Genomic DNA, 19,779 nt, shown 5'->3' on the forward strand with positions numbered 1-19,779 from the left:
GGGGGCGCCTGGGTGGCTCAGTGGGTTAAAGCCTCTGCCTTCGGCTCGGGTCATGGTCCCGGGGTCCTGGGATCGAGCCCCACGTCGGGCTCTCTGCTCAGCAGGGAGCCTGCTTCCTCCTCTCTCTCTCTCTCTCTGCCTGCCTCTCTGCCTACTTGTGATCTCTGTCTGTAAAATGAGTAGGTAGGGTCTTTAAAAAAAAAAAAAAAAAGACACACACTATGGAACTCTGAGTTCATTTTATTTTATGAATCAACCACAATTTTTGCTCCTACCATTCTCTTTCTTTTGCCTTATTTTTAACTCCTGCTTCAAATTCACATTATCTTTATAAGTCACATTAAATTATTAGAGCTCATTTTCACAAAACCATCTCTTTCTTTACTGTGTTCTTGAACTGCATATTCATTTAAAAGCTCTTTCGCAGGTTCTGAGGTTTCTTTCACACTGATTCAGCATTTAATTTAAATATGACTTCATCCAAGCTACAACCCAATTAACAAAACCCATTTTAAGTTATTCTGGGGTGGTCTGATTGCTCTAAAAATTTATCTGATATGCAGGTTTGTGTTCGTAACGCTTCTTAAAAGTGTAAAACACTTGAAACACTTGCATTAATGTTCTCGGAAGAAGAGAAGAAATGAATGTGTGCAACCAGTTTGTTTCCTAGGGGGTCTGGTGCAGTAGCTAGTCTTCCTGGAAATATTAAAACCTATCTGTCCCTTTTAAAGGACTCGGGCTTATCTATCAAACTTGAGAAAATGTTATGGCTTCCCAATAGGTTTAAGAATACTAGCTAATGATATTATAACTTCATCTCCTGTTGATTGCCTAAGGCAAGGAGTGAACAACTAGCTGCATAATTTTGTAGAAAGTCTTTGGAGCACTCTTGTAGAAAATAAGTTTCTATAATGAACTGTATCGATCCCGGGACCAAAAATAATAGCTCATCCATCAAGTGACCTAATTGATAACAAAATGTAGTTCAATGTTTCCTACATCACATTAAGTATCAATATATTGAAAAGAAAACTATGGTAATTTTTCTCAGTGACTGAAATCTCTTTTCCGCAATTGGCCCCATTATTGATCAAAAAACGTTGTGATTCAGCAGTAGATTAGAATTGGAAAAACAAGCAACAATGTTGAACTTTATCTGAAGCCCCTGGTTCCTGGAAAGAAGCAAGAGTCAAAAAATCTGCCCCCGGGGCAACTGGGTGGCTCAGTGGGTTAAAAGCCTCTGCCTCCGGCTCAGGTCATGGTCCCAGTGTCCTGGGATCGAGCCCCACATCGGGCTCTGTGCTCTGCAGGGAGCCTGCTTCCCCCTCTCTCTCTATCTGTCTGCCTCACTGCCTACTTGTGATTTCTGTCTGTCAAAAAAAAAAAAAAAAATCTGCCCCCTCCACACACCATTTTATCTTCTGAGAAATGACCATGCTGCTGTCATATATTCTAAGTAAGGGTTGCCTCGACCACTTCCACCTCCATCTCTGGATAAGACTCCCTTGTTTTTCTGGGGTTTTTTGGATTTCTGGGCCCCCTTCCTTTATTTTGAGATGTTGCTTATTAACAAATATCCTCCCAGCGCATTTTGTCTTTCAGTTTCTTCACAAGAGAAAACAAAATGTTCAAGTTCTTTGTCAAGTTCAGGGAAGTCAAACTGCAGTTGGAGAGTGATATAATTTTAAAATGACCAGGTGGCCTCTCTTTTCACTACATCAATAGCTTTGGGGTAAACTGTAACCCAATGTTCATAGCAGCAATGGCCACAGTTGCCAAACTGTGGAAAGAACCAAGATGCCCTTTGGCAGATGAATGGATAAAGAAGATGTGGTCCATACATACAATGGAATATTATGCCTCCATCAGAAAGGATGAATACCCAACTTTTGTATCCAGATGGATGGGACTGGAAGAGATTATGCTGAGTGAAATAAATCAAGCAGAGAGAGTCAATTATCATATGGTTTCACTTACTTGTGGAGCATAACAAATAACACGGAGGACATGGGGAGATGGAGAGGAGAAGTGAGTTGGGGGAAATTGGAGGGGAAGACGAACTATGAGAGACTGTGGACTCTGAGAAACAAACTGAGGGTTTTAGAGGAGAGTGGGGTGGGGGTTTGGGTGAGCCTGGCGGTGGGCATTAAGGAGGGCACATATTGCGTGGAGCACTGGGTGTGGTACATAAAAAACAAATGCTGGAACGCTGAAAAGAAATAAAATAAAATGAAAAAATAAATTAAAAAAATGACCAGGACGTTACAGTTTGGCTCTTTTAAAGCAGTGTTTTACAAAGAGCAATTAGGTGGCTCCATTTCACAAATGAGATAGATGGGCTATGACATTGACTGTGTTGCTTAAGATGCTGCGAGGAAGTAACAGAAGCACCAGGTATAGGATTGAGGTTGAAATAGCAATTTCCTTATCACCTTTTTCTCCTACTTTTTTGAGGGTGTTGTTAAACTCAGTGGAATTTTGACCTTAGTAATGACTATAGAATTAGGTATGATTCCTTTCCTCCTTAATCTCCATGTTAAAAAATTGTATGTGTGGGTGTGAGTAACTGGAATGGGATTATGAGCGGCACAATACAAAATGATAGACCTGACTCATGAAAACTAATCCACTTGCAAGGATTAAGACAATGTAACCATAAATTATGATTATGTAACAAGTCATACACAAATATTTGCAATCTCAATTACTTCCTACTTACAAAAAGGGCTTGTGATGGAAATCACAGTCATGGAAGAAAGTAGAATTTCAATAAATAGGACTGGTTTAATATAGATGTTTTATACAATGTCTAAATGGAATATATACCCATTTAAACAGACAGGTAAGTGAGTCTGATATGGCAGATTCTAGTGGCAAATAGGAATTCTTATAAAGGAAATAAACGTTGAAATTTGGATATGGCTAAAAATTGTATTTGTATTTGTTTCTAAAACAAAGGGGAGGGATGGGGGAGAGGGAGAAGCAGACGCCCCACTGACCAAGGAGCCCAACATGGGTCTGGATCCCCAGGACCCTGAGATCATGTCCTGAGCCAAAGACAGATGCTTAACCACTGAATCTACTGACTTGAGCCACCCAGGCACCCCTACTTTTAAATATTCTTTATGTTGTTAATTGCAGCCCATTATAATCACAGGCAGTAGGAAATAAAGCAAATGTTCCACAAGAAGAGATGGGTTAAATAAACTATAGTATACTCATTCAGTGGGCTGGTCTGCTGCATATAAAAATTATTTTGGAGGAAAAAATAACATAAAAAGTTGTTTATAAAAAAAATTTAAATAACTTAAAAGAAATGTTGCTTATGATCCAAAGAAGAAAATCTGGCTACAAATTGCATAAGTTAGACACATTCCCAATTAGAATGTAAGCTCAATAGGTTAGGGAGTGTCCATCTTTACTGTATGCCCAACACAGTGTTTGGTATGATATAAGGGTTTAAATTAATACATGCTAGTGTATACAAAATGATTCCATTAGAAAAATGTATGTTGTCATAGAAAAACTCTAAGAATATGTATTGAAATGTAATTTATTCTGAGTGGATTTTTTTTGCCATTTGCTATTTTAAATTTTTATAATGAAATTATATTTTTTTATAATCAGAAAACAATAAAAATAAGTTAAAATATATCTTTGCATAGATTTTCCTGGAGCAGTCCCTATAAAATACCCCATTTCTATATTTAGGCAGTTTACAGAGCTGGCTGGCTTTTCCTTAAATCTTGGAAAGCAGCTTATTTTCTTAAATCCTCACATTTTATCTAAGCTTATCTCTCACTGAACAATCACACGCAATCTGTTCTGGATTGTGATCAGTAAATGAAGCGAAAATCAAAATGAGGTAACTATTATATGCTGTCACTCATACATTTCTCAGGTAGCTGTGATTTCATTCTTTCTGAAATAACAGAACCAGAAGCCTTGGTGCTCCCTGGTAGAAATCAAGTTCACAGGAACAGTTCTGTCTTCACAGTCTTCACAAGCCACTGATTTGAGGAGATGAAAACTGGCCAAAGTGCCAGGGGATCATTCTGAATGTTAATAATTCTCTTGAGCAGCAAACATATTTTAGATATTATGGAAGAGTGTAAAGACCATTTCTAGACATTAACAAAAGCTACATTTGATTGGCTAACAATTGTGCATTAATGCTCCTCAGGAGGAACGCCGAGTGTATGAGTAGTGTGGTAGAGACCTATTCTTCTAGCCTAGATTGCCAAATGTATTCAGGGATCCATTTGATTTGAAATTGTGAAGCGAATATGTTCAGGGGAAGCTTTAGACATCCTGAATGGCATAGTTCAAAGTAGAAGAAAAACAGTCATAGCTGAAGAACCAGAGAGTTAGAAGCAAACAGTGTAGATTTGTTCTGTTCATTTATAGATTTGTCTGTTTTTTTTTTTTAACATCAGTTATATTCAGTGTATTGCAGAATCAGAAGTATTAACCCAACTGTAGTGCTTTGCTCAAATAATAGCTACACATTCTCAAAGAACCACCCAGGATATTAACCAGTTCTGTATTTTGAAAATATAATCCTACAAAATTAACTATTCCTTTTAAGTCAAACTTTCAAACTATTAGATAAATAGTTTTAAAATGTATTTATGGTCTATCTACAATTATATGGAGAAGGGCTTTAATAAATTATATTAGCTAAATTTGGGGCAGTTTCTTAGAAAAATATAATCCTTGAAAACTTTTGAAAGAATTGCCGAAGTTGTGTTAAGAAAATAGAATGAGGAGAAGTGAGTTGGGGGAAATTGGAGGGGGAGATGAACCATGAGACACTGTGGACTCTGAGAAACAAACTGAGGGTTTGGGAGGGGAGAGGGGTGGGAAGTGGGATGAACCTGGTGGTGGGTATTTTGATGTGGTGCGTAAACAATGAATTCCGGAACACTGAAAAGAAATTAAAAAAAAAATAAATAAAAATTAAAAAAAGAAAATAGAATGAGGGGGCACCTGGGTTGCTCAGTCGGTTAAGCCTCTGCCTTTGGCTCAGGTCATGATCCCAGGGTTCCGGGATCAAGCCTCACATCAGGCTCCCTGTAGAGCAGGAAGCCTGCTTCTGCCTCTGCCTGCTGCTCCCCCTGCTTGTCTCTCTCTCTCTGATAAATAAATAAATTTTTTTAAAAAATCTTTTTAAGAAAAAGAAAAAAGAAAAAAACAGTAGAATGAAGTATCCCAGATACTTAGAGAAGTTATGATAGAGATGGTATTTGCCTTAAAATCTTTCGCACCAAAAAGGAAAATAAGTTTTCTAGTACCTTATGTCTATTCACAGCAAAGAACCAAAATCAATGTTATTGGTAAATAAGCAGTTAGTTACTTATCTCTTCACCTGGCACAAAATAATTCAAATGATTTTGGTTCACTTTATGGATAAATAAATGGCCATACACTGAAAGTAACACACCATTCAATTTATTTCCCTTAATTCAATGCCAGAAATCAAAATAGGAAGGGGGCTATTTCATACTTCCTACTGAGGGCTGATCTCTAAATGGAATTTTTTCACAAAATACTTAACACAAAACCATGCACACTTCCAGTCTACAAAATGAATGCTGATCATTGGAGGTTTTCTACTTAACATACATTTATTTAATACCCACTAGACCTGATTTATTTGGTTCAACCAAAGTTACTATGGGATTACTGTGGGTTACATAAATTTCATCCAATTTTCACTCAATGCCATGTCTGGAGACATTTTTAGCTGCTTATAAATTGAGAGTCCAACCCTTCATGCATGTTCTTTTCCTTCTTTTGGTATCTGCTTTTCAGAACTCAGATAGTATAGTGTATAAACTTCTACTTTTACAGCTATTGCATTTATTATTTATGAAAGCTACCAGTTCACTATTGCTGATAGGCTGTGTACTCACTGACAGCAGGAACGTCATTTTGTATTTTTTTTTTAACTACATAACACCTAATAAAGTGCCTGGCACAGGTAAGAAGGCAATAAATATTTGGTGAATATAGTAACTAATTAATTAAATGCCTCCCCAAAGCTATAAAACTATAACTCAACTACAAAATACAAGATCCTATTATTGAAGATTGATGTATTAATTTAATATTAGGATAGGAACAAAGTTTAGATTTTCTGCTCTTGGAGTCAACAATCTATGAAACATAATACTGAAATGAGATAAAAGACTTGGTTGGAGACGCACAGGGAGGTTCTTCATGGGCATCTCAGTTGTGTGAGTGTCCATAGAACCGCTTTGATGCTCATGTTCTTCCTTACAAGGGTTCAACTCTGTTAGGAAATCTGGTACTTGACTAGCACTAAGGAATAAATGTTTCTCAAATTATTGTCCTAGCTTTATTCCTCAGGTAAATACAAATATATATTTATAAAGCAAGGAAGATCTAGGAGATGTAGTTACAAAGTCCTTCCTTAAGGAAATTGTTTTTCTGTCATATGCACGCCTGTGACTCTTATATATGGAGTCAAATTCTTCTGGGACCTTAAACTCTTGCCTGGATGTAAATCAGTCAACTTTCAAATCTTTTGTAATCCAGGAGACTTGACTGGCTGACTCCCAGTTTAGTCTAGTACTGTCAAACTGATAGTGAAGAGTTGTTTGTTGCTGCTGTTGTTTTTAACATAATCTGTTCCCAAATAAGTATTGTATATTGGGAATTTCTCCTCACACGTATATGCCCCAGTAAAACAAATTAAATATAATATACACAATGGGGAAAAAAATCCTTGAATATGTGTCGATGACATGGTTATTCTCCAGAATGATTCTACCAACATCCTCTCCTAAGGATTGCCTTCTCTTTATCTGAGATGAATTTGTGCTGGGACTGTCTGTGGATCTTTCTTGTACGGCGTCCTCTTCTGAGTGTAGAGAAAAGGAAATCTGGTCCATTTCAGTCTTGCTGTCATGGTAACAACCATCGAAGGCCATGGCTTGAACTCTATCAATATTATACATTCCAGAAGGCTGACAAAAAGACTTTTGTTAGTAAGTCATAAATATGGTTTTGTATGTAGGAATTACAGTAAAAGTCTAAACAATCAGATTTTTAAAATAGTTCCAAGAAATGCTAAGAATGTTTTGTTTATTTTAGAGAATAGAATTCCAGTTTTGTTTTTTGTATCTGGCTAAAAGTCATTTAAATAATAAATGGAAAACATCATCATAGAGATTTGTTTTTAATAAGGATTTAGCAAGGTTTATTATCTCTATAGAGATATTTGAACATTATACGAATAAATGTTTCACAGTTATAATGTCAATGTCTTCTAATTTAGTTCTGGCCTGGTAGACTGGAACACTCAAATGTTTCCCCAGAAAGGAATACTGTTTCAGGTATCCCCTTTATTTCTGAGTAGTATGAATTATTTGCCCTAAGTTTAAGTTGAAATTGAATATGATATCAGAAGAGCAATATAAGCCAGTTGGATTTGCTTTTCAACATATTTTTCTCTGTAGAGAAAATATAGCAATACACCCAGTCAGTGTAGGGTTTTGTTTTGTTTTTTTCCAAAACCAGAACAATATCATCTGGTGATCCATTTATGCTTAAATTTGGAGTACGGGACAGAAATTATTTTAGCTGCCCTTTTTAAATGCAAATTGGCCAAGTCTTCCCATTTTTGCTGGGAAGTACCTATAACTGATACTATCATGGCCCAATTAAACAACTTGAAACTGGCTTATTTTTCAGAATGAGAGAATTATCAGTGCTTTCTGGCTCCAGTGCCTGATCGAATCTGAACTACCATTTTTCTTTAAGGTTTTACTTTGAAGGAGATCTTGGTTATTGCTGATACAGAACAGTGTCTGCAATGCAGCTGTTACTAATTTCTTTCTGAGACAATTGAATCACTTCTCGAACTATAGTGAATTCAAGAAACAAACAAATATGAACAGGCTACCACTGGATGAAATTATTTGGAATTCAAATTGGAGGCTACAGAGTGAGTTCTGCCAGAACATGTATTTGGTTCATAGCAATTAAAAACCCAATATTCTACTGAATTCAAGAGACAGAGAATATTTTTTGTAGTCAGTAAACTAACCAAAGACCCCTATTCAAGTTATGTTGTCCTTTTTTTTTTTGTTTTAGCCATAGAAACTTTTCATAGTAAAATGAAAATGGATCAAGACTCAAAAACTAACTTCAGAGAGCAGAAATAACATTAATAATACTTTGAACTCTGGATCTGAGGATAGAATAACTAATACAGTCTCTTCAGTGGTTTCACTATAGTCACCCAGAACACTGCTGGCTTATCCTACTGTACATTATGATAATTTAGAACAATTATATAATTGATTAAGTCTTACAGTATACAATTTACCAGTAAGGTGCTAATTTCCACAAATGTGTAATTTGGTTGTTCTAGTAGAAACAGTTTTAGAATGGGTCTTTAATTTTTCACACTAGTGAAACCACCTCCTTCAAAGGCACAATTATCTCAAAGAAGTGTCCTACCTGCCATTCCTATATTTGTGGGGCAAAATGAAAGAGCACAAGATTTGAAGTCCGAAGAAGTGATGCCAAACCTAACGCCACTACTTCCTAGCTCTGTGTTTTAGGTTGTCTCCTAAACATCATTCTTAATTTTCAGAATGTTGGCATTTCTCTCCTATTTATCTCACAAGGCAGTTGTAAATGGTGTAACAAATGGGTATAAACTTTTGCAAACTATAAAATGCTACACAAATGCTAAGTTCTTTTTGCTCTTAGTGCCCAGAGCAGAGGCTCTGAAAGAACAGCAGTTTTAACAAGGATAGTGGGACCGGCTGTCTGAGATGAGAAACGGTTAAAGGGATAGGATGCCCTGGTGAGGCGCAGAGTGGAAAGACAGTTCTATAGTTTGGGGGGATAACCAGTGACACTTCTCTCCTCTATACCTGAGTTTTAGAGAGAGAAAGATGTAGGGGCCAGACAGATAGAGAGGATGATGTCAGCTTTGTTGTTGATAAAGCAGTGGGGAGGAAGTGCCTCAGATATGTGAGCAGGAGGTCTCACTAATACTTCATCACTGTACTAAACCTACTTATTCTTTTGGTCACTGGTGAAGCTAGACAATTCAGGACTCACCTTGTAAAGACAGGGAAGGTACTGCCTAGTAGTTTCCAGAGGCTGGGGAAAGGGGAAAATGGGGAGTTGTGAAATGGCATAGTGTTTCAGTTTTGTCAGATGAAGAAGTTTTGGAGATTGCTTGCATAACCAGGTAAGTATTCTTAACACTACTTACAAACAGTTAAGATAGCAACTTCTACATTATATGGATTTTACCCCAATAAAAAAAATCTCCAAAAACATATGATGCTTATTAATTCAAAAGATTTTCTTCTTAGTGGTATACAAGAAGAGTTTGTACAACCCTATCTAATGAAAAAGGAAATTCAGTAGTGTGAACACATGTGTTATGTGGCCGGAGGGTGTGGGGAGATGTAGACAAGTTTGGAGTCAAAAGACTAGAGAGAGGTGGGCCTGAATTATTACAGTGCCTCTTACTTAGGTTAACCACTTCCCACATAAAACAAAACAGAACAACAACAAAATTCTTTTCCTCATCACACAGTTTTTCTCTGTCACCTTTTTTACTTCATGGATTATCTAAGTCATGACTATTTGCAGTGTGGGTAATGGACCAACAGCAGCTGGGGCTCATTAGAAATGCAGACTCACTGATCCCACACCCCAGATCTACTGAACAAAAATCTGAACAAATCCCAGGTGATGTGTACACACCCATTACTGCATACTTGTCTAAAAGTTCCTGGTTTCCTCACACCTGCCAAGCCGTCACCGTGGGTATGTATGTGGCAGGAACACATACTCACACGTTGTCAACAAAAGAAATGGAAGCATCAGCAATAAAGCAAAATCAGCTCCTATTACAGCTTTAACTCAAAGGATATATAATAGAAGAATGAAGTAGCATTACAGGAGATCTGAATTGCAATTGCCTCTCTCTTGGCTGTGAATCTTTTGGCAAATCACTTTCCTTCACTAAAACTCTGCTGCTTCATTTTAAAAATAGAGATACTAATCTCTAGGCCTACCTTATGGAGCTGATATGAAGGTTTAATTTGAAAAGAGGCTATAAAACACTCTGAAAATAAGAAATGCTCTCACTACAAGTGTAACAAATATTAAATAATGTTTTGGGTGTGTATAATTGTGCATATAAGAATTTCTTAAGCCAATGTGAATATATTACATTAAAATTATGTGCATATCTGTGTGTATGCGCACACACACACACACACATATAGTCTCAAGTGTAGGCTACAAAGAAATTGATATGATCAATTAGGTTTCTGAAGTACAATATCTTATATCAGTTCTCATAATAACAGCAAACTTGTGCCCCAGTCTTTTGTGAAATGTAGCAGGTAGATGTCAATCTATCCATATTTATTAAACAATGGCTCAAGAAACACATGATGACATTTAGAACCCAAAAGACACCTTTTATTCCCAGTATACTGTGGAGAGGAGAACCTCTCTTTATGTTCTACCACTCCCCCAAGTGACAAGAAGAGAAACAGAAATCCCTGCTCTGGTGGAGAGAAATATATCATTTAGGGATTGAGAGCATAGCCATTGGAGTGAGAGAGAGCCAGAAACAAATCCTGATTCCTCTTGCGCTGTGTGACCTTGGCCAAGTTACTCCCTATCTGCTCCCATTTCCCCTCTGTAAAATGAAGGTGATATGGAAAGATATAACCTCTTGGGGTTACTCAGAATTAAATGACATACTGTATGGTAGGTGGTTAGTATGATACCAATACATTACATGGTAGCTATTCTCATCATTGTCATCATCGTCATCACCTACTTGAAAGGTATAGTTTGCACATCAACACTTCTTTTCAAAGGATAGAGTCAATGGAGAGGGCACACTGAGAGAAATTCCTCACACAAAAAAACGACTGGCTAAGGTGAGTAAGGATGCTGAGGAAAGTAGCCAGCACAGACAGAATAAGGTTCAATATTAAATCCTGTAAACTTGTATCTGGCCAAGGCATGGAGACTTAATAAAAGGGCTTACAACACTGTCAGGAGAGGATTATAGGTAAAGATAGTCTTTTTCACATTCCAAAAGCCAGGCAGTACCTTCCCTGTCTTGTTGGAATGCTTCCGCTCTTCCATGGTGGTGAGGTAGTTCACAGCTGCATACTCAATGACTGACAGGAACACAAACAGGGAGCTGACCCACAGGTACACATCCACGGCCTTGATGTAGGACACCTGGGGCATGGAGGGGCTCATGCCAGAGATGATGGTGGACATGGTCAGCACTGTCGTGATTCCTGCCATTGGAGAGTAGCGACAAGGTCAGAGACATAACCATTCCGTTCTGGGATCTGGTGCTGGATTATACCAGTAGATGTATTTGCTCACAATATCTGGTGAGCAAGGTTGGGAGGGGGGGAGGAATCCCTGCACATTACCCTCATACACACCATGAGCCTTAGCAAGAAGCTCTCCTTGGATTTGTCTTTCCATCTTTTTCTTGCCCTTACCCCAACTGTCCGTAGTGTTTCCTTCCCTCCATGGAAAGACTTCACAGGCTCATACATGTCTCTAAGGATACATTCCTTTGTCTCCCTTGGGCCTCTTTAAACCAACCCAGAAAAATAAAAATGTGTTCAATTTTAAAAATCTCCTGGGAAGGAAATTCTAAAACCTTTCCTACTACCCTTTCCCATCATTTTACACTTTTCCTGTTAAAGAAATTGTCTTTGAGTCAGTCTTTTATCTTTCATTCATTAGGGAGTCATCTTGTCATGTTTCATATTTTTCTTTCGAATAGAATACTTATGAGCCATCAGTATTGCTATTACGTTGTCCTTTATTACTGAAACTATATTTCAATTGAGATTTAGAATGGAAGTATGCTGGCAGAGACTCAGTTCACTGTAAATACTTACTACGAACCCGTGAAATGCCAGTTACTCTCTCTTTCCCTCCCCCTTCTTCTTCCCTTCCCCCTCCCTTTCTCCCTTTCCTTTCTTTATTCTCTGGCATAAGCTACAGAGGTGATGAGATCAGCATTCTGGGGGACAATGGAGAAAGACTGACTCTGAGATTTCCTTAATAAAATGCTGGCCTGGGGGAGGGCTAGTCTGTGTCTGCACTAATTTCTCAGAGGGTTGCTGCGAGAGTGCTGCCTGGAGAGAAAGTACAGTATTGTAAATATTTGAAATGTACACTAGCTGGCATGGCTTTATTTCCTAACTTCCCACCAGGGAGGCGCAAATGGAGTCCTTAATGATTTTTATAAGTTGTGAGGACATTTTAATGTCAACAGACAGAGTCCCAAACAGCAGGAAGAATGCCGTGATTTACTCCTAAATGTACAGACACAGCATGTGGACAGCTTTCACCAACACATTTCTACCCTTTGTACAATAATTCTTCAAGGTTCTCATCTGAGGGAGCTCATATCAAAGACAATGACCAATCTACAGAGCTATTCAATTTCAAATTAAGTTTTTGTGTTTGTATGATCCAGACCAAAGACGTGGCAATTTGGCAGTCACCACAGGAGGGCCCAGGGATCTCACCTTCACCCTGATTTGAACTTTGGGAGAAGACACCTGAGTGCCATTCTAGCTCATACCATTGAATGCAGGCCACGGTCTCACGGAGTCCCAGGCTTCCCCAACAACTGTAATATCGACAGTCCTCGTATCGGGGGATGCTGTTTGCAGTCCTTGCTACATAAGCGTGGAGATGTGAAATTTTTATTCCCATTACAGGTGTACATGTAGCTGAAGCCAAGATTATTGAGTAAACCTTCCTTACCTTTATTGAATGTTTACCCACTGCCTAGGTAAATATTAGCCACACGGTGCAGAAAAAAATGTGAGCTGGGAGTGGGTAAGTAACTGGCCTGAGTTTTGTCAGGAGCAGGATCGGAACATTTCTGTTTGAAGTAGAACCCATACTTTTTACAGGCAAAGCTGCTGCCTCTTATTCTAGATCTGTAAAGGGAATCTCTTTTTGTTTTTAGTCTTATAAACCAATCTCAGGGCACCTGGGTGCCTCAACCATTGGTTGAGCATCTCACTCTTGATGTCCAAAGGGGTCGTGATCTCAGGGTTGTGGGATTGAACCCCATCTCATGCTCTGCCCTCAGCATAGTCTGCTTAAGATTTTCTCCTTCTGCCTCTGCCCCTCTCCCTACTCACTCTCATTCTCTCTTTCTCTAAGATAAATAAAACCTTTTTTAAAAAGGGTTATAAACCAATCTCTTTACATGAAGCATCTCTGAGAGAAGACACTACACACCTGAGGGAAAAGGGGTACCTGGGTGGATCAGTCAGTTAAGCATCATACTCTTGTTTTTGGCTTAAGTCATGACCTCAAGATCATGAGATCGAACCCCACATTGGGCTTTGCACTCAGTGTGGAGTCTGCTTGAGATATTCTCCTTCTCCCTCTGTGCCCAACCCCTGCTCATGCTCTCTCTCTCTCAAAATAAATAAATAAAATCTTAAAAAACAAAACAAAACGGGGTACAATTATGTCAGGAAGCATGAAGGTACTTTGTGTTTTTCAAAAGCTAAAAGTCTCACCCTTTTCAAGACACTACTGGTAAAACTGAATCCTACATTAACCTTCATATTCAGTAGCTTTCCTTATTAGTTCGAAAAATTTTCAATGTCTTTTCTTACTGGTCTTCTAAGATAGAACTTGATTTTTTTCAATGGACAGTAACATGGGGCTTAGTGGACAAAATAAGGATTTAGAACAAACACATGAGTATATATGCCAGGCAGGACTTGTCATGCATTTTAAATTGATGATTATGGGGCCAGTAAAGGAAACTACATATCTATTTTTTTTTTTTTTTTTGCCAGAGAGCAGTAACTATCAGTCATTTTCCTTCAAAGGGTACTTAGTGCAGCTAATTTACCATAGCTTTATTTCTTTTGAAACCAATATTTTAGATTTTCCTTGTTTAAAATGAGCAATAAAAAAAAAATTGAGAGTGGGGAGGAGGGATTGTTTGAGTTTGCAAGTAAAGGATGGGAAAGCTGATATATAAATTCTTAATGCAAAAGAATTTGAGTCAGGAGTATTACAGCTACTAATGAAACACACTTACATCTTGAGCCACTCCTTAGAAATACATTGATCTTAACAAAATGTATTCCTTTCAAATCCATTTAAGTTAATACCCTAGTAAAGGCATTTTAAATATATACAGTGACCATTTAGTCAAACAAAGTTTCTATGCTGGAATTAGAAAATTATTTTCTCACCTCCTGATATTGCTGGCATGGTCAGGAAAATGTTAGGACACTATATTTAGTCTGGTACATAGGACTCAACTCCTCTAGCCCACAGTGTTTCACTATATTAACTCTTAAGGACACGTCTAGGGCCCTACAAAACCCTTTGGTCTGTCAAGAATTACTCCTCTTTGTGTTTCATTGGCCATTTTGGGCCATATATGAAGGAGAGGTTCATTGGCTGGTGTGATGATAGTAGGGCATGTAGGCATGACTTGTAGAACTACTGAGTCAGTTCATCCCTTCAGTAGTTGTGTTGTGGGCAGTTCTTTTGAAGGGATAGGTATCTATATTCGCCTTTAAATGAGTAAAGACACTTTCCGTGTAAGCCTAAGCAGAAAGAAAATATTAGGTGATGTGAGAGAAAGGAAGGCAGGCTGGATATCCTACTACCATCACTCTATGGCCAGAAACCACAACCATTATCCCACGAAGGTGGTGCCAGAGTCCAGTGCCTGGAATTCTGGTAACCTCTATGATGGTTAAATGAATTGCTCCTAAGTACTTACTTTTTCAGTTATATGTCATATTCCCTGTTAGGAGACATTTTTCTTTATCAGTGATGACATGCCTGAACACTTTAGTTTTCTGTTTCCTGACAAACAGGGGTCATTAAATGACCCCAAGATTTAATATGCTGTACACAGGGGGCATACCCCATGCAGAGGGGCCAAATGAGAAAAATGGAGTCAAGGAAAGGAAGGACATAGAAGGAAGAGATGAAAGTACAATATTACTCATCCTTCCATGAGGGTTAGGACACCATTGGACAGCTTTCTAATAGTCTCACTTCCTCTCTATACCAAATCAAACAGAAAGATAGATTAGTATTTTAACCCATCCCACATTCCAAATTATGGTAGCTAGTATGTCTTAAGTCACAAGGGATACTTAGATGCTGTTTAGCCTCTATCGTTCTTCATTTGAAACATGACAAATGTGAAAGGATTTTAACCAACAAATGATTCATCCTTAATTCACAAATGAGTCCAAATGTGGAAAGGTCTTAGCCAGCAATGAATCATCATTGTTTTCAGTTAGTAACTAAAATATAGTTAACTAAAAACATGGTAGGCTACACAATGGCAATTTAACAACTATGTATTGAGCACAAATATGTGGAGGGTATTGTGTTAGTCACTCAGGAACAAAAAAGGTGGTCATAATGATCCTTGTCCTTAAGGAATTCACCTTCTAATAGAGGACACAAGATAAGCTACCAAGGCACTCCATGGCTACATACAAAATAGAGGAAGTATACCTTAGGAGAGATACAAAGCACCATGTAGTTCAAATATTGGAGACACCATGTCTGCCTGGAGCTATTAGTAAAAGCTTGTGGCCATTGAGAAATGGTAAGACTTTGACAGAGAACGATAGGTACAGAGAACATCCTAGGTAGAGTAAGAAAAAGAACAAAGGTACCGAAGTACTATAGGGAAGATAAACAGTTAGGCATGGGTGGCTGTTTGAGAACACTGAATATTCAAACTAGTTGAAGCTTAGGGCAACTCTGCTGGGGCAGGAATATGGTTGAAGATGTAGCAAATAAAAATACAGGACACTTAGTTATATCTGCATTTCAGATAAACAACAAGTAATGTTTTAGTATAAGTATATCCCGTGCAATATTTGGGATATAATTTTATAAAATATTATTTGGTCCTTGTCTAAAACTCAAATTTAACCAAGTGTCCCTTATTTCATTTGGCAATTTTCAAGTGACACCTTGGATTAAACTGAGAGTATTTATTCCAATGGCATTTGAGATGAGAATATTGTGATCACAGTTGAGTTCTGAGATATTGCTCTGGTAGTAGGGTTGAATTGCAGGAAGAAGAGTAGGAAATGAAATGAGCAACTATAAGGCCTTTACAAGCCCAGACTACAGCTTTGTGCAAATTAATAAAGTTTTTGGTGGATTTCACCTGCTTTTTCTGAAGGATGTCACCCCAAACCATGTCCCATGGAGCTTGGGCTGGACTTCTGCTCCCTACTCCCATCTGGGTCAGATTTCACAGCCTTGCAAGATGACCCTGAGCAGGTAGAGGTTAGAGGAATCCAGGGAAAATTAACAAGGGTCCCAGGTCTGGTCAAGGCAAGAGGAATGGAAAAGAAAGCACAAGGATATTATAAAGAAGGCTGATTCTGAAGATTTAGATACCTTATAGCCACAGTTCTCAAAGTGTAGTCAGTGGCCCTTTGGGCTCTCCAAGACATTTTCAGAGGGTCTGTGTAGTGAAGATGGGTTTCACACTAAGATATTATTTACCTTTTTCATTATGTTGATATTTGCAATGGTGTGAAGCACTGGTGAGAAAAGTTATTGTTGCCTTCACATGAATTAAGGCAGAAGCACCCAACTAATCTAACAGTCACTGTGTTCTCTAGCTTTTAGCATCACAATAAAAAAATCAGGAAAAGTTGTTAATTTTATTACATTATAACCCTTGTGTATATGCCTTCTTAATATTCTGGTTAATGAAATGAGAAATATATAGAAGGCACTTTTGCATACCAAAGAGCAATGGCTATCTGGAGGAAAAGGACTCAGGCCATTGAGTTACACATTGAACACCAGACATTCCAAAAAATGGAACACCACTTTTACTTAAAATAACAACTCACAGACAAATTATGGTTGTCCAGATTTGGGTATCTAGCAGACATTTCTCAAAACTGAGTAATGTAAGCCTCTCACTTGAAGTAAAACAACCCTGATATTTGTTATCTAATAATAAAATTTGAGCTTTCAAATCAAAACTCGAGTGATGTTAAATACCTATCCATCACTATAAGCTTGAGAGCTTCCCACTACTCAAACACTTTTTCATGAGATTAATGGTGACATTAATGAATGTGACTTTTAAAAAGATTTTATTTATTTATTTATTTGTTTGTTTATTTAGTGTGAGCAGGGGGAGGGGCAAAGGGAGAGGGAGAGAGGGAATCTCAAGCAGACTCCCCACTGAGCACAGAGCCCAACACAGGGCCCTGAGATCATGACCTAAGCCAAAATAAAGAGTTGGACGCTTAGCTGACTGACCCCCCCCCAGTGCCCCAAATATGATTTTTTGACATTGTATAGTGAATTACGTGAGCTTTGGGAAGATATAGTTTAGTGCACTAATAGTTTTTAAATGATTGATGCCTAGGTAAAAAGATCCAGTCAAATGCAAGGTAGATCAATGCATTTTAATCTAATAGAATAAAAAAAATTCATTGATATGGTTTCAGATTTCATACTGTAACTAACCTTTAAGAAACTGTCACTTGCTGAGTTTTGGTACAGTGTCACAGAAGACTATGCACAATTATTGGAAAACTCTATTGAAATGTGGCTTTTTTTCTCCAACCACATATCTGAGCAAGGGCAGTTTTTTCCCCCTGTATTTCAACTGAAACTTTTACAACAGATTGAAGAAGCAGAGATGAGAATCCAACTGCTCTCCAGAAGGCCAGATATTAAAGATCTGCAAAAATGTACAACAATAATTCTCCTCTCACTAATTTTTTTGTTTTAGAAAAAAGTTATTTTTCATAGAATGTGTTAACTTGTAATGAGATGATTATTGTTATTTTAAATGGACTAACACATATTTTAAACAATTCTGTTTTAATATCCAACATGGCTAATAATGATAGATATAACCCACAAAAACAAATCTCTTTGGGGTTCCTGATAATACCTAAGAATGACTGCTAAAGACTAAGAAGGAAATTGAGGATCCAGATATGAAAGATTCAACACCTTGGGGGCCCTTAAAAGAACAAGAAAAACCAAGAGAAAAAAATGGAGTTAAGACAAGGATGGTGGAGGGGGTAATAACAATCTGCTGGGTTTTGAACATGTGGCGTGCTCGCAGTACCTAGAGATGAGTTCCAGCAGGCGGCTGGGAATACTATCTGGAACCTGAGAGAAGGATCTGAGATAAAGACTTAGATTTGGGATTTTTTCTTCTTTTTTTCCACAGAGACAGTAATCAGAAACCAGAGGCTTGCTCCATTTGATGAGAGAATCAAAAACAAGCAAAACCTTGGGAGGGAGTTATCCCAGACTCAAGGAGTGCAAGGAAGACAAGTGAAAGAAAAGCCTAAAAGAGGAGAAAACGTAGGCTAGCGCAGAGTACTGCAAACAAATTTATTGCTAGATTGTTTAGTTTTATCAAACACTACGGGCAGGCCATTGAGACGAAAGCTCCCATTCATTTCATACAGTGACCTTAGAAGGCTGTATTAATCATCTCATTTTGCAGATGAGAAAGAGGAGGCTGGGGTTTTGACCACTACCCTTGGTTCTGAATTTGGTGAGGAAGCTTAATAGTATTAAATACTTCAGGGTGTGATGAAGGGGAAACAACTGAGAAAAGGCAAATGAGATAGACAGTTAGAAGGAACTTCTGGAGAATCAGTTGGCCCAGTATTTGGAAACAGCCAGTAAAGCAAAGTGCAAAATATCTTTATCTTATTTTATTTTTCTAAGAGCGACACACACACACACACACACACACACACACACACAGAGAGAGAGAGAGAGATAGAGAGAGAGAGAGAGAGTGTGCTGGGGGGAAGGGAAAGGGAGAGAGAACATCTTAAGCAAGCTCTAAGCCCAGCACAGAGCTTGACGTAGGGCTCGATCTAATGACTTGAGCTGAAATCAAGAGTCGGATGCTTAACAGACTGAGCCACCCAGGTGCCCCCAGAGCACAAAATATCTTTGAGAAAACTTGAGGGTGTTAGGAAGCAAAAGCCTGAGAGGATAGCAGTGGAATAGAAATACTACAGTTCCCTTTATTAAGAGGGGAGAGAGACAGTTCTGATTTATATATTATTTTACATAAATCTGCATAGCAATTTCCCAACACCTTAGGGAATCAGATGTAGATGCAAGAAGCATAGAATTTCAGGGGCGACTTAAAGGCACTTTAGTGTTCTCCATTCTCCCCAGCCCGCCCTGGAACCAGCTTTTATTACTTGTCATCTTCAAAGTGTAAGAGCTGAGCCGTCGGCTTCAGGAATCTGATTGAAAATCATGTTCATAAACCTTTAGAGAGTGAACGTCTTTCTCATTCTGTCTTGAGGGCTGGAAATGTGCCTCTCATCTCCTGTGCAACTCTCCCCTGCCCCACTGCGTAGTGAGGTCAGGGCGCGATTGCTCCGATGTGAAGGCCCAGCTGCAATAATTTAATTACTCATTCAGGTGGTACTTTTTCCCATGAAGATAGTCAAGCCTCAACTGCTTATAGATTGAAGCTTTTAATAGGGGAAAGAGGTGAACAAATTATTAATATTAATGACAATTTATGTCTTTCAAATGATCTTTTGAAGTATGCATATAATTTGTGAATATTAGCTTAGAAATCACCCTTTCTGGAATGAATTGTGTGATAATTACAATGATTGGGAAGCACTTATAACAATCTTCTCTCTGGCTGGAGCATTACAGGTCAAAGAACAAAAT

At 38.2% G+C, this 19,779-nt stretch overlaps 1 protein-coding gene across 5 annotated transcripts in view; it reads right to left on the reverse strand.

Moving 5' to 3' along the window:
* Positions 1 to 5,464: 5,464 nt before the first annotated feature.
* GABRR3 (gamma-aminobutyric acid type A receptor subunit rho3) overlaps positions 5,465 to 19,779 on the reverse strand; it is a 48,997-nt gene continuing 34,682 nt past the window's right edge. For all 5 annotated transcript variants that reach the window (XM_047722610.1, XM_047722624.1, XM_047722616.1 and 2 more), the window contains 2 exons: positions 11,131 to 11,327; positions 5,465 to 6,992 (listed from right to left, as the gene is read on the reverse strand). In XM_047722610.1, coding sequence (XP_047578566.1) covers positions 6,690 to 6,992; positions 11,131 to 11,327 — 500 coding nt within the window. In that variant the 3' untranslated portion in view covers positions 5,465 to 6,689. The remainder of the gene's footprint in view (positions 6,993 to 11,130; positions 11,328 to 19,779) is intronic.

Source organism: Lutra lutra, chromosome 1, assembly GCF_902655055.1.
Source record: "Lutra lutra chromosome 1, mLutLut1.2, whole genome shotgun sequence".
Taxonomy (NCBI): Eukaryota; Metazoa; Chordata; class Mammalia; order Carnivora; family Mustelidae; genus Lutra; species Lutra lutra.